The sequence below is a fragment of the Pyricularia grisea genome (assembly GCF_004355905.1).
Source record: "Pyricularia grisea strain NI907 chromosome Unknown Pyricularia_grisea_NI907_Scaffold_7, whole genome shotgun sequence".
In the NCBI taxonomy this organism is placed as follows: domain Eukaryota; kingdom Fungi; phylum Ascomycota; class Sordariomycetes; order Magnaporthales; family Pyriculariaceae; genus Pyricularia; species Pyricularia grisea.
This window is the reverse complement of record NW_022156720.1, coordinates 212531-235415: the sequence shown is the minus strand read 5'-3', so window position 1 is coordinate 235415 and position 22885 is coordinate 212531. Positions and strand designations below refer to the sequence as shown.

Genomic DNA, 22885 nt, shown 5'->3' with positions numbered 1-22885 from the left:
AATATCGGCGTGCCCACCCACCGCGACGGGGGTTTACTGGATATGGTTTTTTCCAACCTCCCCAGCACGGTAACTGTGGTTGACAGCAGTCTTTACACAGGCTCCGACCACGAATCTCTTTATACCACGCTGCGGACGCGCGGCGCCCCCCGCCCGGAGGCGGTCAACGTCTCAGTTAGGGACGACCGGCTACCAAAGTTCGCGGAGCTACTTGCTTTTGGCATGCAAGATATGCCGGACCCGGGATCCGCGGCCGATGGCTACGCATTGGACGCGTGGGTAGCTGAATTTACAACTTTATGGGAGCAAGTGACGTGGGTCGTGGGTACGCCGGCGGGAAAAAGGGGCAGCTCGGCTCCTTGGTGGACCGAAAACTGCCAGCGGCTCTGGGTCGAATTCCAGCGGGTTAAACGGAGCGCTGTAAATAGGGCAGACGCCTCTGCCGAGGAGAAAGCTTACACGAAAGGGGTGCGGGCCGCGAAGCGGGATTACTGGAGGCACCGGATTGACCAACTGCGCGACGATAAGGATTTGTGGAACATGGTGGGCTGGCTGGGAGCCGGACCACGCCTCCGGTCCCCGCCGCTGGTTATTAACGGCGAGCAAGTGAGCGAGCCCTTAGCAAAAGCGGAAGCACTGCAGCGGGAGGTGCTTGGCCGATTTTCGGCGGAGGATGACCTGCAGGGAGACCCCTTGGAGGCCTGGTCGGCGGACGAGGCTAAAATCCCTTGGGACACCCAGGTGAGTGCGGAAGAGGCGGAGCGCTCCTGCATTGGGGTTACGAGCACGTCCCCGGGCATCGACGGAACGACCGTCCGGCTACTAAAAGCCGGATGGGCTTCGTTGGCCGAGCCGGTGCGCAGGCTCTACCAACGTTGCCTGGAACTCGGACATTTCCCAGCGCCTTGGAAGAAGGCCGAGGTCGCGATGCTACCGAAAACGGGGAAGAAAGACCGGAGCAGCGTTCGATCCTGGCGGCCTATAGCCCTCCTCTCCTGCATCGGAAAAGGCCTCGAAAGGCTCGTTGCACGCCGGATAGCTTGGGCCATACACGACAACGGGCTCCTTAGCTGCACCCACGGCGGTGCCCTACCCAAGCGATCGGCGACGGATCTGGTTTGTGCCCTCGCCCACGATATCGAGCAGGCTTTAGCTCGCGGGGAGGAAGTTACCCTTGTCGCATGCGACGTCCAAGGCGCCTTCGACGCCCTCCTCCATGGGCGATTAATACGGAAAATGCGGAGCCTCGGGTTTAGTAAAATGCTCCTCAGGTTCGTGATTAACTTTTTAAGCGGCCGCCAGGCCCGAGTCCGGCTGGAGGGTACGACCACGGGCTTTAGGCGGCTTGGGTGCGGCACCCCGCAAGGGTCTCCCCTTTCCCCGATCCTATATATGCTATATTTGGCGTACCTCGTCAAAAACGGTGCGAAGTGGCGGCTGGCATACGCAGACGACGTGCTTACATGGAAATCGTCACCCTCGTTGGAGGAGAACGTACGTTGGCTGGAAGATAAACTCCGGGATATGCACGAAATTGCGGCGGAAGAGAAAATCCATTTTGCAGCGGAAAAGACAGAGGTGATCCATATCACTAAGAAAAGGCACGGTCGCAACCCGGAAATCCGGATTAATGGTAGAACGGTTACCCCGGTCCAACTACCGGGCGGTCGACGCGGACAAAGCGCCTCCGGGGCCGAGCGTTACCCGGGCATGCGTTGGCTTGGCTTTTGGTTCAGCCGACGGCTAGACGGGCGCCGCCACGTGGCCGAAAGGGCTGCCAAAGCAATGGCGGTCGCTGCTCACCTCAAAAGCTTTGGGGCAGTAAAATACGGACCGCCTGCGGCTGCACTTCGCAAGGCAGCGGTGGCATGCGTGGGTTCATCGGCCACCTACGCAGCCGAGGCATGGTACAACCCAGCGCATAAGCAAAGAGGACTCCTCAAAGCACTGAACAAACCGCTGGTTTTAGCGGCACGGGCAATCCTCCCGGCGTATAAAACCACCCCCTCGTCCACTGTTCTCAGGGACGCAGGATTACCCTCGGCCCGCGTCGCGCTGGCCTACACCCGCCTGAAATACGGCGCCCGACTAAGGCTCGCGGACAAGGGGCACCCCCTTGTCAGCCGCCTGCGTGAAACACCTCGTGCCCGCAACTCGGGCCATTCGGCCACGACCCTGCAAACGGCTGCACAACTTCTCCCGCGGATCCGGAGACTAGAGTTGCGCGCACCTCGCAATGCCCCGGATTCTCGCACTAACCCCACCGGAGGAGTCCCAAAAGAGGAAGCGGCCCGCCGCTTTATGGAATGGCTGGACATGGTATCACCTGACGATATCGTGGTATATACGGACGGTTCGGAAAAACACGAAAATAACTGCGTCCAAATAGGGTACGGATGGGCCGCTTTTAGGGCGGGCCTGGAATTTGCCGCAGGCTCCGCATCTATTACGCCGGAAAGCCACGTTTTCGACGCCGAGGCGATTGGCGCCCTAAGAGGGCTACAGGCGGCAGCCAGGGCCCAGCCAGGCGCCCGGATCTGGATTGGTGTGGACAGCACCTCGGTTATTTGGGGTCTTAGAGGCGACGCGCCGCGTTCGTCCCAATGGGCCTTTTTGGAATTCCATAATCTTGTCGATTTATTTCGAAAACAAGGTACCGAGGTTCGGGTCCGTTGGTGCCCTGGGCACCAGGGAATCCCGGGAAACGACCGGGCTGACGAGCTGGCCAAGGCCGGCTCCGCCGGACCGCCGGACCCAGACCCGAGGGCTCAGCAAACCACGTATAGCGGTGCCGGCACGGTCCTTAGAGCCATCCTTTCGAATATAGAAAAGGACTGGTGGCGTAAAGAACTCTGTGAACGGTCCCCCGCATATAGGGAATGGAAATTCCAATACACACCAAGAAAGGAGCCCGAGGAACTGCGTTTGCCAAGACCCCTACTGGGCCATTATTTGGCCATGAGGACCGGCCACGGCGATTTCAAAGCCTACCATGACCGTTTCAACCACCAGGATGCAAACACCTCGTGTGCCTGGTGCTGGAAGCGGACCTCCCCTGAACACCCGGTGCATTGCCGCTTTTCGCGGGCGGTGTGGAGAAACTGGCCGTGGCCTGACAACGACCGGCCGGTCGGGCCGCCAGACCGCGCCCAACGCCGCAAATTCTTCCAGACAAGCCTCGGGCAACCGAAAAGCTTTGAGGCGTTTTCGATAGCCACCAACTATTTCAGCGCCCGCCCCAGAGCGGCCCGCCAGCGCCCCGCGCGCCACGAACGCACTTTACGCCTAGGGACACCGATCGTAAGCGACTCGAACTCTGACGAGGAATAGATTTATTGCCTTTTCACCCACACCTCACGGCACAAGCCGTCAGACGAACCCTCCGTACACCTTAGGCACGGGGTCGCGTCAGTGAACTAACCCCCTAAGCAGGACCGGGCCCGAACCCGGTCAGGCACGATCCGCCTCTGCCCTCCTTGTTTTCCCCCTGTGTAAATAAAGAAGATAGAACGCGCGCCGAGATACCCCTCGGGAGGTTGCTAACGGCCGGCTAACAAGCCGGGCCGAGCCCGGCGTTAAATAATACTACTACTACTACTACTACTACCAGTATTAGCAAAGCACCCATTTAACCAAGTTAAGGTGAAAAGCAATTATACGCCCCGAAATAAGAAAACCAAGGACCTATAGCGCGAGTCCAGTAATTTAAAAAATTAGGATAGCCAGACGGTATAGGGCACCGGACGGCGAAAAAAGGAACGGAAATAAGAACCCTAAACGTTACGTAAAATACGGTAGCAAAATACGAATATATATTTCTTAACATACGACTTAATGGTAAACCCATACGAGCATTTTTCGACAGTGGAGTATAAGGTAATTATATATTTTTAAGGATCGTAAAAAAACGACGGATATTTTGGCAATAAAAAAAAAAATTATACCAATTGTAAACCGTGGAAGGAAAGGCAGTTTTATACGGGAACGGCATTATCGAAATAAAGACCGTACATTTTTGGATGGAAAATTACGGACGAAAGGAACAAATTATTTTGGATATTACGGAAATAGGGGATAAAAATATAATTTTAGAAATCCCTTAGTTTAGGAAAAGCAACCCCCGGATAAATTGGACAACAGGCCAAATCCAATGGAAAGAGCACCTAGTTACTAAACGACCTCCTGCCTGGAAAGGTTTATACAGGAAATGTAAGGTACGGATGGACCGACTAAAACAAGTGGCGTACCTATAAAAAAGACGACCAACCCCGGAGCCAATATCGGAAGAAAAGCGACTATCCACAAGCCAAAACCGACCCAATTATATAATATTAAAATAAGAATAAACCAACAATATACCAAACGAATACCGAATATACGAACGACTATTTAACCCAGAATTCGAAACGGGATTGCCGGAATACAGTCCATTCGATTACGAGATACTATTGAAGGAGGGAATATAACCCAAGTTTTACAAAATATACGGTTTAAACCCCATATAGATGGAAGTATTCGACCAGTACCTAGAGGAAAACCTCAGAAAAGGATACATTAGACTATCGATAGCGTTAGCAGGATACCCTATCCTTTTCGTACCAAAGAAAAACGGAAAATTACGACTATACGTGGATTACAGATAATTAAACGACATTACCATAAAGAATTGTTACCTATTCCCATTAATAGGAAAATTCCGAGATATGCTTTACCAAATATAATGGTTTACAATATTAGACCTTAAAAGAACATACAATTTAATCCGTATAAAGGAAGGCGAAAAGTGGAAAACAGTATTTCGCACCAGGCGTGGATATTTTAAGTACTTCGTAATGCCTTTTGGCCTTATTAACGCCCCAGCAACCTTCCAAACCATAATTAACCATGTTTTTAGGGAATGCCTAAACATTTTTGTTATTATTTACCTGGACGATATCCTTATTTTTTCCAAAATATTGGACGAATATAAGCAATACGTCCACACAGTTCTACAAAAATTACAAAACGCCAAACTCTTAATTAAACCCGAAAAATGCATTTTCTACAGTAAATAAATTAACTTTCTAGGATATACCATCGTTCCTGGACGTATTAGGATGGAAGTTTCGAAGATATAAGCCGTAAAGGAATGGCCCCGACCACAGAATGTAAAGGACGTTCGGGCATTTTTCGGATTCGTGAACTTTTATAGAAGATTTATTAAAGGATATGGTGCGATCGCCACCCTATTTACCAATATGACAAAGAAAGATTTAGAGTTCCGGTGGACGGAATAAGCATAACAGGTATTCGAAGAGCTACGAGACGTAATAGCTAAGGAACCTATCCTAAGGATACCAGACCTAACGTAATTTTTCGAAGTCGAGACCGACGTATCGGATTATGCGATCGGAGGATAATTTGGACAGCGAAACGAAGAAGGACGGTTACACCCTTATGCCTTTTTTTTTCAGAAGTTGCACGGATTAGAATTAAATTACCAGATTTATAATAAAGAATTTATGGCCATTATTCGAGTATTCGAAGAATGGAAACCATAATTATCTGGAATTAAGTACGAGGTGTTAATTTATACGGACCATAAGAACCTAACCCACTTTACTATTAGCAAAATGTTGAACAAACGATAAATTAAATGGTTAAAATTCCTGTTAAAATTCCATTTTAAAATTATTTACCGAAAAGGAATAGAAAACGGCAGGGTTAACGCTTTTAGCCGGAAACCAGACCACGAAAACACAGTACCAGAGGAAACGCGGGTTATTTTTACGATAGACGAAAACGGAAACTTTTTACCAGCGTACCGAAGTTTGATGATAATAAATACGGTAATTACGCTAGAAAAAATACGGAAGATTTACGGAAATAAAGCCCACGGATATTAAAGAATTTCCAAAACATGGAAACGGTTAAAATAATATTATAATTTCCAAAGAATACGATAAAAAGTACGAAAAATTATTAAAGATTGCGAATTTTGTGCCAAAAGTAAGTCCGTAAGATATAAACCCTACGGATTATTATAACCTTTACCAGCCCCCAATAAGGTTTGGCAGATTATTATAATGGATTTTATCGTTAAATTACCATTTTCGGAAGAATTATTTATAAAAACGAAATATAACAGTATATTAATTATAGTGGATAAATTTACTAAATACGCCTATTTCCTACTATATAAAAAAAGTAGTAACGCCGAGGAAATCGCCTATACATTTTTACGAATGATTGTTAGTAATTACGGATTTTTAGAAAGCATTGTCACGGATAAAGATAAGCTTTTTATATTAAGATTTTGGAAATTTTTAATGGAATAATTTGGAATAGATTATAAATTATTAATAACGTTTTATCCCCAAATAAACGGACAAATAAAACGAGCCAATTAAATATGAAAATAATATTTAAGGTATTATGTAAACCACAAGTAAGATGATTGGGTACGATTGTTATCCACAGTATAATTCGCCTATAATAGTTTAGAAAACGAAAATACCAAAATAACCCCATTTTATACCAATTATGGATTTAACCTTACAGCGTATGGAGAACTAAGAATTACGATTACGGTACCGCGAGCCGATAAATAAACGAGCGAATTACGACAATTATACGAAGAATTCCAGCAGGAATTAGAATTCGTACGAAAAAGAATGATGAAATACGCCAATTAGTATTGGATGAAGGGACCATTTTTCGAAAAGGGAGATAACGTTTACCTTATTCGACGTAATATTAAAATATAAAGACCTAATAGCAAGTTCGATTTTAAGAAGTTTGGACCTTTTAAAATTAGTAAAAAAATTAGCGATACCAACTACAGACTATTATTACCAAATATTATGAAAATTTACCCCATATTTTACGTATTATTACTGGAACCGGCACCATACGGTACCAGCATACAAAAAACGATCGAAATCGACGCAAAACAAACTTACGATATTGAACGAATATTCGACCACAGACGAAACCACGGCAAAATAAAGTACCTTGTTAAATGGGAAAACTATAGGCATGAAAAAAACATTTGGAAACCCCTTAACCACTTTCAAAATTGCTAAAAACCGCTCCGCCAATATTATTAGGAATTGGATTTGCGAGTAAATTAGCTAAAAAAAAAAGGACGATTTAAAAAAATACCACTTACCATTCCCAAAAATTAAAGACCGACCAGGATTCGAAACCATACTACCAGACGAATTTACAAAAGAATTATTAATATATAATATAAAGTAGGAAATACCAAAAAATAACTGACCAACGGAATATTGCGTAAAAATATTTATTTTATTTAATAACGAAAGATTTAAAGGATTTATCGGGAAAATCGAATCCCAAATAAAATTGGAATCCGGAAAAAGCGATTCCAAGGACATTTTAAGAAGGATTTCGGCCGATCGCCGACGTTTTTCCTGTTTTGTTTCCTTACGTTCCACCCGATCCAATTCCTCCAAATTATTAATTCCGCGAGATATAGTTCGTATTATTTTTTTAAACCACAATTTTTTTTGTTTCCGTAAACGAAGCAGTTTTAATTGCTTTTCCTAAATCCTCTGCTGCTCCGCCAAAATATCCTTTTCCAAAGTTTCGACCTCCGTATTCAATTTCGAATGTTGCCGATCGATATTGCGCAATTGGGCGTTAGATACCCCCAATACGTCGTAACCAGACCGATTAATACGAAGGCATTTAATATAACGAAAAGAGTTTTGCGGCGAAATAGCGTAACGTACCATACCGCGCGATTTACAATAAAAATAAAAAGGCATGTTTACGGAATAAGGAAAGAAAGACGTAAAAAAAGCGTGGCGACGTTCCGTCGACGAGCGACCAAATTTTAATTTAGCGACGCGATTAAATATGGCGTAAAGAAAAAAAAAGTTAGCAAAAAAGGAACGAAACTAAAAACAAAAATTAGGGGAATATAGATTATTTAAAGGCTAAAGGGATTTGGCCAAAGGAGAGGAAATTTGATATTACGACCAGATAATTGGGCCGGTATTAGAGAGGCCAGGTGGGGTTATACCCCTTTTGACGATATTCGCCCAAAAAAAATACCGACCGGCAAAATAACGATTATTTAAGGGTAAAGTTACGAGATTTTACGTAACCTTACGTAACGGCCAAAGGAATGGATTTTTATAATTTGTAGAATTTTAGTTGAAAATTACAGATTAAACAAATTAAAAGAGATTACATTTGGAACATAGTTTATATAAGTCACGTTCATTACCATGTAGATAGATTCGATTTTAGGATTGTTTAGCAGCAATTAAACTTTAGTTAACTTTAATACTTATTTGAGAACGATCATAATTTCACCCCCAGTTATTGAGAACCCCAGTTACCCAGTCAGACGCTCAGTTGCTTCAACCCACTGTACTTTACCATAAGAACAGGTTACCCCGATACCTTGATCGTAACAAAATAGCTTAGGCGATCCAAACTCCTTGGATGCACTGATGATTGACAGACTGTCTTAGATGGTTCCTCGCCCTTGCCGGTCTCATCCTTACTGATGGCGAGGACCTAGCCGCCAGCCGTAAATTTCTCTATATCCCCCCCCCCCCCCCCCCCCCCCCCCAGTCACCCCAGAGTGATCCGAGGTTAGATCGTGGGTCCCTCCGAGGTCGGGTCGGCAAGAGACAGACAGTCGTCTCGATGCTCAAGAGCTCTTCCGTAGATTTCAGAATGAAGAGCCCGTTCCTGGCGCGTAGTCGGAGGTGAACTTTGGCTCGGACCTTTTTTGTGCGCTGTTTCTCCAAAGCTTTGCGAATGCGTATAATAGTAGAGATTATGTTGACAATATTTGGGGGATTCTCGGGCCGTGATAAGACGGCCAGTGAGGCGTTAAGTTTGTCAAAAGGGAGGGAGCTTTCTTTGTTTTTGTTTAAAAAAGAATCCTTTTTATTTATTTATGAGTGTGGTAATTTCACAACAGCATTCACTTAACCACAACTGGGTGGATACTGTTACAATGCGTTTCTTTTTTTACAGTACAAAATGCCTAACAACTGCGAAGCCACATGATTTATCTGTACAGAGGTAACGTCAAGCGCATGCTTAACCCGCGAGCAACGAGATTTGCTTATTTTGTAAATAAAGCTGTTCCCAACCCAGCCATCTAGTGGAAACGCGGTTGAGAATAGGTTTTTGGGGCTTGATTTGTACGTTATTTATGGTCATAAAACGAGCAAAATCGTTAAAAAAAAACAATTTACAAAAGTAATCTTACCGGAATTTGGCCATGTACTTATTGCGTGGTGTTTTAATCGTTATTTTGTACCGATAAGATATTTGGCTTTGTAGTTGTTAGGCATTTTGTATTGAAAAACGAAACGCACTGTATAAGTATCCACCCGCTTGTAATTTAGTGAAATTCTGTTGTGAGATAAGACATCCTTCTTTATTTAAAAACCTTTAATATCTTCGACCTCTTCCAGGAGCCTCTTTTACGAAATACTGTTTGCGTCTTTCTGACGGACGATAGGTGTACCACTCAACTCCAGGATTTGGGGATAGATTAGTAAGCTCGCTTCGAAGCGCCTCGAATACACTTCGCCCATTCCTGGTATTTGGGGCATACGGCGCATAAACTTCGACTTTTCCAATTTGAAACCATGGCCTGAATAGTTTTATAGCATCTATCGTTTGATGATTTTTCTCTAGTTCCATTGAGGAAGATGCTATGTTGACGGCCCCGATGCCTAGCTCTCCGTGGAAGAATATTGCCGTGCATTTCGTACAAGTAATAGCTATTTTTCGTCCGGGTCCTACTGCCTCCATTTTACTCTTCTGTACGTTGGTGGTAGGGGGAGGGTGTTTCCGTTCGAGATAGCGGTCCAAGATATTTTGCCTTATTCGTTGAGGCGGAAGTCCCTGGACATAGCTAATCCGGGGCAATCTAGTGCTGGAGCTTTCGGCTTTGTCGGGTGCAAGGTCAGCGTGTGTAATAGCTGTATATTTGTGGCCGCCCCTAAATGTAGAATCATCGTTGAAAATCGACATTTAATTAATAAATTGACTTTTTCAGAATTAAATATCACACTTTTTTCTCTCAAAATTGAGAAAAAGGGTAAATCAAAGGGTCAAGGGCGGAAAAAATAATTGTAAACCCTTAAAGATCAGTGGGTAAAACCTACCTTTTTTCAAGGTTATTATGTAAATATCCGACCGACGAATTTGCAAAAGCAAATCCGGCGAAGGTAATAACGAGAAAATGGAGGAAAAACATTGTAAATTTTAAATGAAAATTTCGATGACCCAGATTTGGAGGAAACGTGAATTAAGTGCATCAGATATTTTTGACAATTGTTAATGGGATTGACTAATGGATATATCTGCTACAACCCGTGCGACGAGGAGGTACAAAGTTCCGTCTTTATATAAACGGCTTTGTGCACCTCCTATATTATAGATCGAGGTCCCGGGATCGTCGATCTTGTGCATAAAGGCCCTTAATACATTGGCCATTGACTCGAACCCAAATCTACTTTCTGTATTCGGAAGAAATCCCGCTTAATGTGAGTGCTACTATTATGGTAGGGGTAAAAATACCCATCCCTGAACAATTAGCACAACACTGTGGGCCGTGTCGGTGATCCCGATTGTGGTCATTTCTCTTTTGTTTCATTTGCAAAAAAAAAAAAAAAAAAAAAAAGAAAAAACTACCATGTGGCAAATATTGAAAACTTCCCGCAAATAGTTAAATTGGTGAAGGCCCACGTAAACACGTACGATAGCAGGGGATGCGTTATTTTTACCTGCTCCCGTGGTAGTGTTTTTCCAATAAGCTATGTGCAAGAGAGGAAAAGGCTTTGCAACATACGCAGCTGCTAGAACCCTAATTCAAAGGCAGCAGGTCAAGTCGGAGGCATAAGTTAAATAAATCCTTTGACCCCGAAATGGTATTGCTTATATATACACTTATATGGTATGTTATCATATGCAAGGGTTCTTTGCCTAGCAACGTTTACTACGCCAGCCACATGTTCACTGTCACCTTTCTGGGTCGGCCCAGTACCTTGCTTGGAAGGTCAACTGAGCCGTATCGGACTTCGCAAATCGTGAGATTGTAATTACGGATTACTCGCACGCTGCAGGGGATAATGTCCCCAGTTATTTCGGCATTTATAAAAAGTTTCGCTACAATGCAAATTAATTTGTAATAATAATTTGGAGTCGGGGTAGATAGGTTATAAATAGCTTCGTGCTATTCTCGGAAGTCCAATGGGCGACGCTGGATCGACGACATTTTGTCAGTTGGAAATATTTATCCGGGCATTTATGTCAGGCGCGTGAACTGAGTAAAACATTACTCCGGAGAATAGTGTAAATATTAGTAATACATGGACTTTATACGGCTGGTTTTAAATATTAATTTAGGAATTTACCTGCGATACATAAATAAATATATATATTTAATTGAATGCAAATGCTTTTATTGAATTGAAAGTAGATTCCGCGCCCCTAAATAATTAATATATTTTTGTATGCCGCATTGCCGCGTCCGTAATTTCGATTTTCTTTTTCTTATTTTCTTTTGTCACCCCGCTTCTCTGGAAATTATATAATATTTAATAAACCGTGTAGAATATTCTTATGATTTTAATACTAGATTTCAAACTACGCCGTTAAGCTTTAACAGGTTTATTTATAATTGTTAAACTTATTTTATTACTCTTATTTATTAGAACGCTGCGAAAGTCTTCCGTATTTTATTCCCTGTCTTTTCAAATTAAATTCGGAAAAATGTATTTTTGTCGGACTTTAACTCTATTATACCTGTTTTTAACAGCTTTTACCGCCGCCCTGCCCATCTTTGGGTTTTCTCCTTGCCACTTGTGAAAAAGAGGTAATAATTTCCTCTACCGAGGTACTTTTAAAGAGGAGGGGAATTCCGTTATTAACGGAGGACCAGTGCTTCCAAAAGGCGCGACCCACCCCAAAGGCTACCTGTATTTAGGGTCTGATTGGGAAACTGTTAAGAGGCACGTGCTGGGGAGACTTGGAAGTAATAATAACCGCTCCCCTTTTATCTCTACGACGCCCAGCAAAAGGTTAGCTCAGGGGTTTGTGGTTAAAAGCAAAGATACAATGAAACCGGACGGGGCGGTTCTTATGATCGACCGGGACGCTCTTGCTGCTCAAACATATAATATTAATCGAATGTTCAAGGAGCATGGTCAATATAATCCGTTTGGTCACCAAAAGGAAGTTGCTGTTAAAGGTCAAATTCCGTCGAACGCCGTTCGGGCTGTTATATTTTTTAACGACGGAGAGAAAAGAACTCAGCGGAATCCCTTTTATAACCAGTGTATATAGAAATAATCTTTTTAACGAAATGAAGGTATTTGGCCTATTAAATATATGTAAAACATATAAGTTACAATGTAAATATTTTATTTATTTAATCTTTTTAAGGGTGTGGTTATTTTACCTCCAACGTTAAAATTAACAGTAGCACTTTAAGTATTTTAATAATCTTTTTTATTTATTTAAGTTAAATAATATATAAAGATAACTTGTTAGACAAACCAAATACCGCATTAAAGAATTAAAGCTTTTAACAGGCTTACACTGCGTATATAATATATAGTATTTACATAAAATATTTATATAAGTTTTGGTGCGTGTACGTATTAATAAATTAAAGTATAATCGAGGTGATAAACGCGGGCTTTTAAATATATATTCCATATACATATAATATAAATAATAAATAATAATAAAAAGTACGTATATAATTATTTTAATTTTTAATATATATATTAAACTACGTGCCTTTATTAATTAAACTTTAAAACTTTCGAATACCGTTATAATAATTATTATTTTACGTAATTTTAAATAGTATTTTAAAAAGGGTAAAACCCGTAAATATATAAGAGTTTTAACGAAGTAAAATTAAACACATATAATATAATTAAATAAAGTAGACTTTTTTTAATTAAAATATATTCGCACGCATTTATTATGTTTTAATTATATTAAAAGTAAAATAATATAAAAATACTTGGCTAAAGGTTAAATTTGAAATTTTTAAAAATAGATATTAGCAGGAAAAGCAGCTTAAATATAATTATACAAATACGAGGTAATTTAATAAATATTTAAATTTGCGATTTAAATTATATAATATTAATTGCTTTTTAATTAAAGTAAAGTTGAAATAATAATTAAAATCTAGTATAATAGGGCTATAAGCCCTTATTTATTATAAAGATTTTTTTTTATAAATAATTTTAGCTTTAGTTAATTTGTTTTAAAATAAAAGAACCTAATATTTTTGAAAAAAAATATAATTAAATTATTTTATTTTAAATAATATGTTATAATTTTATATATATTTATATTTTTAATAAAGATTTATAAACTTGGTATATATAAGTACAAATATATTAAACTAAATAAAAGCTAAAATTAAAATAACTTTATAAGTCTTAAAATATAAAATACCCAGGTTAAATTTATTATTACGTTAAAGTGTTTATTTATTTTAAACTTTAAAATAGTTTTCCAAATTAAATGTATATTAACCGCTCTCTTTTTAAGGCTTAATTAATAATATAAATATTATATTTCTTATTATAATGGGAAGGGTAAAAGTCCCTTTCTTATTTTAATTATTTGTTAATTTTAACTTTATGTTACGACCAGATAGTTGGGCCGGTACCAGAAAGGCCAGGTGGGGTCACACCCCTCCTAACGACACTCGCCCAGAAGAAATACCGACCGGCAGAACAACGATTACCTAAGGGCAAGGCCACGAGATCTCACGTGACCTCACGTGACGGCCAAGGGAATGGATTTTTATAATTTGTAGAATCTCAGTTGAGAATTACAGATTAAACAGATCAAGAGAGATTACATTTGGAATATAGTCTATATAAGTTACGTTTATTACCATATAGATAGATTCGATTTTAGAATTGTTTAACAGCAATTAAACTTTAATTAACCTTAATATTTACTTAAAAACGATTATAACTTTACCCCCAGTTATTGAAAACCCCAGTTACCCAGTTAAACGTTTAGTTGTTTTAACCTATTGTATTTTATTATAAGAATAGGTTACCCCGATATTTTAATCGTAATATTTTAATTGTTCCTGTTTAGTACCTTGTTTTAAAGTATACCGAATAGTACCGCCGAAATAATATTTTCTAATAAAACCACCCTTTAAACCCCTTTTACTACCAACGTTCCGGCCAGCGCTAACGTTTTGCGTTAAATGGTCGCGACGTTTTAAACCGAAAATCGATAATTTTAGGAACGAATGACCGAATAAGTTAATCGAATTAATAGGAATTATATTAAATACTTTTTACTATTATTATACGATGGTACCATAGGTACTTTACAGGGATTTCTTACGGGAATCCGGGCATACCTTTATTTTAACGAGGATAATTTCGATAGCGATATAGATAAGGTTATTTACGCAGCCTCGCTTTTAAAAAACGACGCGTTCGCCTAATTTAAATTAACTTTGCGAAATTATTTGGACCATAATAAGGAAAAAAACCGTAAGGCTGAAATTAACCGTATCTTCGACAATTACGATAATTTCGAAAAATGCCTTAGGGGAATATTCGGTAATCCAGACGAGGAACGTACGGTTAAGCGTAAGCTGGTACGCCTTACCCAGACCAAATCGGCATTCAAATATGCCAGTAAATTTCGATAAATTACCGCCAAATTACCATGGGGCAAAAAGGCTTTAATGGTACGTTTTTATGCGGGATTTAAAGAAGAAATTAAAGACGAGCTGGTTAAAGAAGAGCGATTCGATATATTAACAGAATATGTGGAGCTAGTAATTAAGATCGACAACCGATTGTACGAACGGAAATTGGAACGACGCGAAAGACGTAGCGTATGGGGCCCGGCCTTGCGATAAGCTAATATAGGACGCAAATACCAATACCCCAAACCGTTTCGCCAATATAATACCGCGTACGGTATATATAGCGGACTTATGGATTTAAACGCAATTTAGTACCGATAGTTTCGTAAAGACCCTAAAAGTGGTAAGTGTTTTAAGTGCAATAAGCCAGGATATATCGCGCGAAATTGTCCTGAGGTATATAATAGTACCCCGGGATTTATTATTGATTTTAGGGGCAAAGCCGAGAAATTACGAGGATTTAATATTATTAACTATAACCAGATACAGTTTAACTAATATAGTATAATAAGCTGGACCACCTGTTATAACGACAATTGCATAACCTATAATAGTTCCAAAATCGACGCAGGCTGGTAACGTTGCGTACCCCCTGTTCGGCACCCCCCCTGTTCGGCACCCAAAAATAACAACACTTTTATTTTTATCCTCCAACTTCTATTATAAATATCTCGATAAATCTTTCACTTTTGGATTTACTTTTTTCTAATCTTGATTCTCCATTTTCCAATGAAGCAATATACTGAAAAACAGCTTATATCTGCAATTAACGACGTCAATAATGGCAATCCAATTGCAAAAACCTCCCGAAAATGGGGAATACCTAGGTCTACACTTCAAAGTCGACTTAAAGGTTCTCAAGCTTATAAAAAAGCACAAAGCCCTTTTCAAAGGCTTTCTACGGAACAGGAAAAGCATTTGGCTGATTGGGTACTTACCCAAACAGCTTTAGGGCTTCCGCCAACGCATCAAGAATTACGCTTTTTTGCCGAACGAATTCTTCAAGCCGCCGGAGAGACAAAAGGCCTTGGAAAACGTTGGATAACTCGTTTTTTGGCTCGTTATCCAATCCTTAAGACCCAAAGGCCCCGTCGAATAGATAACGCCCGGGTTAATGGCGCTACTACGGAGGTAATTAAATCTTGGTGGCTTTATATTACGAACCCGGTTATTAACGCTATTAAACCGGAAAACCGTTGGAATATGGACGAAACCGGTATAATGGAAGGTAAAGGATCTAACGGCCTGGTATTAGGGCTTAACGGGATCCGGCCGTTGCAACGGAAAAAGCCCGGAACGCGGGGTTGGACGACTATAATCGAATGTATATCGGCTACGGGCGTTGCCCTCCCTCCCCTTGTTATATTTAAGGGAAAAAACGTACAACAACAATGGTTTCCGACGGATTTAAGCCTTTTCGATAATTGGAAATTTCACGCAACCGAAAACGGGTGGACAAATAACGAAACGGCTATCGAATGGTTAAAAAAAGTGTTTATTCCGTATACCCAACCTTTAACCCCTGAAAAGCGGTTATTAGTTTTGGATGGCCATGGATCACATATAACGGACGAATTTATGCTTCTTTGCTTGCAAAACAATATTCAACTCCTATATTTACCCCCTCATTCGTCACACGTTCTCCAACCATTGGATCTATCGGTTTTTGGGCCGTTAAAAGAAGCTTATCGACGTCAACTTGGATTTGTTAGCCAATTTTGCTGTTCAACAATTATTGGAAAACGAAATTTCCTACTTTGTTATCGAAAAGCCAGATTAAAAGCATTTATAGCAAAAACCATTCAATCTGGTTGGCGTACAACGGGGTTATGGCCGGTAAACTTGGTTAAACCACTTTTAAGCCCTTTTTTGTTAGAAAATAGCAATGCCAACGTTATAAAAGATAAAAACAACGGTTTGCAAAGGGATAAAACACCGGAAAGCCCAGCCCAAAAAATTAACGACCCGTCTTTACTTATTTGGAAAACCCCTAAAACGACCCGAGATGTCCGATTTCAACTGCAAAAACTTTCCCAATCCAACAAAACCAACGCTACTTCACGTCTTTTATTTGCAAAAGTCCAAAAAAGCTTCGAAACTAAAAATACCCTTTTGGCTAGCGCCCAGCAAAAAATCAGCTTATTGGAAGCACAACTGGAGGCAATACGGCCGGTTAAAAGGAGGAGGGTGGTTCCGGATCCAAACGAGCTTTTGGTTAACAAACAGAACATTATTGGATTGCAGGAAAAGGATATAAAAAATTTGGAACCTTTAGCTGATGAAGAAGAGGTTAATGAACCGGAGAAGCGTGAAAACGATTGTATTTTTGTCCGTTGATAATTTTATATTTAAATCAGCTTATAAAAGTAGGCATTTCGTTGTTAGATTTTCAGGGTGCCGAACAGGGGGGGTGCCGAACAGGGGGTACGCAACGTTACCCGTAAAAACCCCGAGGCATTCGAACCTTAGCGGTAGGAAATCGAGTACCTATTGGGACAAGGTAACCAATTAACTTACACCGACAAAACGCTAAATTACCCGAATTTACAGATTCGGACGTTTTAGGAAAATCGGATGCGGAACCATTGGGACAGACCCACCGCATTAGAATGACAAATTAACTACCAACCGAAGAATCGAGTGACGATACAGGAAAAGATTCCAGCGATGAAAAAAACGCAACCCCAAATATGTATAGTGCAGTAAGGGCCAGCGATTTATACAAATATAAGAAAAAACAAATTGACTTATACCGGGACGACCAATTAGTATAATTCCTAAGCTATATTTTAGCCCAATAAAAACGGAACCTTACAGGATATATAGCACCGATATTTGGAAACTACCCCAAATTAAATACCGTACACCCGGAACACACCCATATCTTTTGGGCTAAGTGTTTCCGAAACAATTGCGGAATTTATTTAAGCAAAAAAATTTATTACAACTTTTTCCCACGACGACGACTAGTAACCGGAATCTACGAAATTTATATAATCCAGGAATTGCCCAGTTGGGAAATTAAGATTAAATTCCGAAAAGAACCAGCGGTTATTTTCACACCTAACGACGAATACCCCATGGCGTACTGCCACCAACCCAATTTCCCATAATACGAATATATTCGCAGTATATATAAGGTCCACATATTAACCAAAGCCCAAGATTGGTATAAACGAAAGTAACGATACCAGGTACCTATACCCATAACCAAAATCGTATGGGATCCGCAAATAAAAAACAAACAGGCATCCACGAACGTACGTAGGATACTAATACCCGCGAAGCATCTATTTGACCAGGTTAAAATAAAAAGCAATTATACGCCCCGAAATAAAAAAACCAAAAACCCATAACGCGAATCCAGCAAATTAAAAAATTAGGATAGCCAAACGGTATAGGGTACCGGACGGCGAAAAAAGGAACGGAAATAAAAACCCTAAACGTTACGCAAAATACGGTAGCAGAATACGAATATATATTTCTCAATATACGACTTAATAGCAAACCCATACGAATATTTTTCGATAGTAGAATATAAAGTAATTATATATTCCTAAAAATCGTAAAGGAACGACGGATATTTTGGTAATAAAAAAAAAAACCATACCAATTGCAAACCGTAAAAAAAAAGGCAATTTTATACGGGAACGGTATTATCGAAATAAAGACCGTATATTTTTAAATGGAAAACTACGGACGAAAGGAACGAATTATTTTGGATATTACGGAAATAGGGGATAAAAATATAATTTTAAAAATCCTTTGGTTTAGGAAAAGTAACGCTAGGATAAATTGGATAATCGGCCAAGTTTAATGGGAAGAGCACCTAATTATTAAACGACCTCCAATTTGGAAGGGTTTATATAGGAAGTGTAGGGTACGGAGGAACCAAACGAAACAAATGGCGTACCTATAGGGAGGACGACCAACCCCGGAGCCAATATCGGAAAAAAAGCGACTATTTACAAACCAAAACCGATCCAATCGTACAATACCAAACGCAAACGGATAGACCGGAAACGGCAAAATCCCAGAAAAATACCAAATTTATACCCGATTATTTAGCCCAAAGCTCGAAACAGGACTACCCGAGCATAGCCCATTCGACCACGAAATACCATTAAAAGAAAGAACCCAACCGAAATTCCACAAAATATACGGTCTAAATCCAACACAAATGGAAACATTAGACGAATACTTCGCAAAAAATCTTAAAAAAGGGTATATTAGACTATCGACGTTACCAGCAGGATATCCAATCCTTTTCGTACCAAAGAAAAACGGAAAATTACGACTATGCGTGGATTACAAATAATTAAACGATATTATTATAAAAAATTGCTACCCGTTCCCGCTAATAAGAGAATTTCGAAATATGTTCTACCAAGCGAAATGGTTTACGATATTAAACTTTAAAAAAGCATACAATTTAATCCGTATAAAGGAAGGCGAAAAATGGAAAACCGCGTTTCGTACCAGGCGAGGATATTACGAATACCTAATAATACCCTTCGGCCTTACCAACGCCCCGGTAACCTTCCAGACCATAATTAACCACGTTTTCCGGAAATGCCTAGATATTTTCGTCGTTATTTACCTGGACGACATCCTCGTTTTTTCCAAAACGTTGGAAAAATATAAGGAATACGTCCACATAATTTTACAAAAATTATAAAACGCCAAGCTTTTAGTTAAACCCGACAAATGCATTTTTTACAGTAAACAAATTAATTTCCTAAAATATACCATCGTTCCTGGAAAAATTAGGATGGAAAAATCGAAAATTTAAACAGTAAAGGAATAGCTTTAACCATAGAACGTAAAGGACGTTCGAGCTTTTTTCGGATTCGTGAACTTTTACAGAAGATTTATTAAGGGATACGGCGCGATCGCCACCCCATTGACCAATATAACCAAAAAGGACCTGGAATTCCAATGGATAGAACGAATATAACAGGCTTTCGAACAGTTATAAAACGTAATAGCGCGAGAACCGATTTTTAAGATACCAGACCCAACGAAACCTTTCGAAGTCGAAACCGACGTATCCGATTATGTAATCGGAAGATAATTTAACCAACGAAATGAAAAAGGAAGATTGCATTTTTGCGCCTTTTTTTCCCAGAAGTTATATGGACCAGAACTTAATTACCAAATCCACGATAAAGAACTTATGGCTATTATTCGAACATTCGAAAAATGGAAATTATAACTATTCGGAATTAAATACGAAATGTTAATTTATACGGACCATAAGAACCTAACCCATTTTACCATTAGTAAAATATTAAACAAACGATAAATTAGATGGTTAGAATTCCTTTTAAAATTCCATTTTAGGATTATTTACCGAAAAGGAATAGAGAACGGTAGGGCCGACGCCTTTAACCGAAGACCAGACCACGAAAATATAGTACCAGAAGAAATACGGGTTATTTTTACGATAGACGAAAACGGAAACCTTTTATCAGCGCACCGAAGCTTAATAATAATAAATACGGTGACTACGCCAGAAGAAATACGGAAGATCCACGGAAATAAAGCCTACGGATACCAAGGAATTTCCAAAATATGGAAACGGTTAAAATAATACCATAATTTCCAAGGAATACGATAAGAAGTACGAGAAGCTATTAAGGATTGCGAATTTTGTGCCAAAAGTAAGTCCGCAAAATATAAACCTTACGGATTATTGCAACCTTTACCAGCCCCCAGCAAAGCCTGGTAAATTATTATAATGGATTTTATCGTTAAATTACCACTTTCGGAAAAACTATTTATAAAAATAAAGTATAACAATATATTAGTTATAGTGGATAAACTTACTAAATACGCCTATTTCCTACCATATAAAGAAAGTAGTAACGCCGAGGAAATCGCCTATATATTTTTACGAGTGATTGTTAGCAATTACGGATTTTTAAAAAACATTGTCACGGATAAAAATAAACTTTTTACATCAAAATTTTGGAAATCTCTAATAAAATAATTCGGAACAGACCACAAATTATTAACAACGTTCTATCCCCAAATAAACGGATAAATAAAACGAACCAATTAAATATTAGAATAGTATTTGAGGTGCTATATAAACCATAAATAAAATAATTGGATACGATTATTACCTACAGCATAATTCGCCTATAATAGCTTAAAAAACGAAAGTATTAAGATAACCCCATTTTATACCAATTATGGATTTAACCCTATAACGTATGGAAAACCAAAAACCACGATTACGGTACCGCAAGCCGATAAACAAGCGAGCGAATTACGACAATTATACGAAAAATTCCAGCAGGAATTAAAGTTCGTACGAGAAAAAATGATAAAATACGCCAATTAGTATCGGATAAAGGGATTATCCTTCGAAAAGGGAAATAACGTTTATCTTATTCGACGCAATATTAAAATACAAAAACCTAATAGCAAGTTCGATTTTAAGAAATTTGGACCTTTTGAAATTAATAAAAAAATTAACGATACCAATTACAAATTATTATTACCAAATACCATAAAAATTTACCCCACATTTTACGTATTACTACTGGAACCAACATTATACGGCACCAGCATACAAAAAACAATCGAAATCGACGCAGAATAAACCTACGACGTTAAACGAATATTCGACCATAGACGAAACTACGGCAAAACAAAATACTTTGTTAAATGGGAAAATTATGGGTATAAAAAAAACATTTGGAAACCCCTTAATTACCTCCAAGATTGCCAAAAACCGTTCCGCCAATATTATTAGAAGTTGGATCTGCGAATAAATTAACCAAAAAAAAAAGGACGACCTAAAAAAATACCACTTACCATTTCCAAAAATTAAAAACCGACCAGGATTCGAAACTATACCACCAAACGAACCTATAAAAAAATTATCAGTATATAATATAAAGTAGGAAACATTAGAAAACAATTAACCAACGGAATATTGCGTAAAAATATTTATTTTATCCAATAACGAAGGATTTAAAAAACCTATCGGGAAAATCGAATTCCAAACAAAATTGGAATCCGGAAAAAGCGATTTCAGGGACATTTTAGGAAGGATTTCGGCCGATCGCCGACGTTTTTTTTATTTTGTTTCCTTACGTTCCACCCGATCCAATTCCTCCAAATTATTAATTCCGCGAAATATAGCTCGCATTATTTTTTTAAATTACAAGTTTTTTTATTTCCGCAAACGAAATAGTTTTAATTGTTTTTCCTAAATCCTTTATTGTTTCGCCAAAATATCCTTTTCCAGAGTTTCGACCTCCGTATCCAGTTTCGAATATTGCCGACCAATATTGCGCAATTGGGCGTTAAATACCCCCAATACGTCGTAACCAAACCGATTAATACGAAAGCATTTAATGTAACGAAAAAAGTCTTGCGGCGAAATAACGCAACGTACCATACCGCGCGATTTATAATAAAAATAAAAAAGCATGTTTACGGAATAAGGAAGGAAAAACGCAAAAAGAGCGTGGCGACGTTCCGTCGACGAGCGACCAGATTTTAATTTAGCGACGCGATTAAATATGGCGTAAAAAAAAAGAGAATTAGCAAAAAAGGAACGAAACCAAAAATAAAAATTAGGGGAATACAAACTATTTAAAGGCCAAAAGGATTTGGCCAAAGGAAAGGAAACCTAATATTACGACCAAATAGTTGGGCCGGTACCAAAAAGGCCAGGTGGGGTTATACCCCTCCTAACGACATTCGCCCAAAAGAAATACCGACCGGTAAAATAACGATTACCTAAAGGCAAGGTTACGAAATCTTACGTGACCTTACGTAACGGCCAAAGGAATGGATTTCTATAATTTGTAAAATTTCAGTTGAAAATCATAAATTAAACAGATTAAAAGAAATTATATTTGGAATATAGTTTATATAAATTACGTTTATTACTATGTAGATAGATTCGATTTTAGGATTGTTTAGTAGCAATTAAATTTTAGTTAACCTCAATATTTATTTGAGAACGATTATAATTTTACCCCTAATTATTGAGAACCCCAGTTACCCAATCAAACGCTCAATTGCTTCAACCCACTGTACTTTACCATAAGAACAGGTTACCCCGATACCTTGATCGTAACACTTTAGTACAACTGCCGATTTGGGTAATAATTTGGGAGAAATAAATACTTTATATTTTAATTTTCACTTAAAATAATTATACTAGTTAAA

At 39.3% G+C, this 22885-nt stretch overlaps 1 protein-coding gene across 1 annotated transcript; it reads left to right on the top strand.

Moving 5' to 3' along the window:
* Positions 1 to 12099: 12099 nt before the first annotated feature.
* Positions 12100 to 12327, top strand: PgNI_09112 (uncharacterized protein; the record flags this gene model as incomplete). The annotated part of the gene is made up of 1 exon (XM_031129101.1): positions 12100 to 12327. The coding sequence occupies one exon, from the start codon at positions 12100 to 12102 to the stop codon at positions 12325 to 12327; it is 228 nt and encodes a 75-aa protein (XP_030978055.1).
* Between the last annotated feature and the right edge of the window lie 10558 nt (positions 12328 to 22885).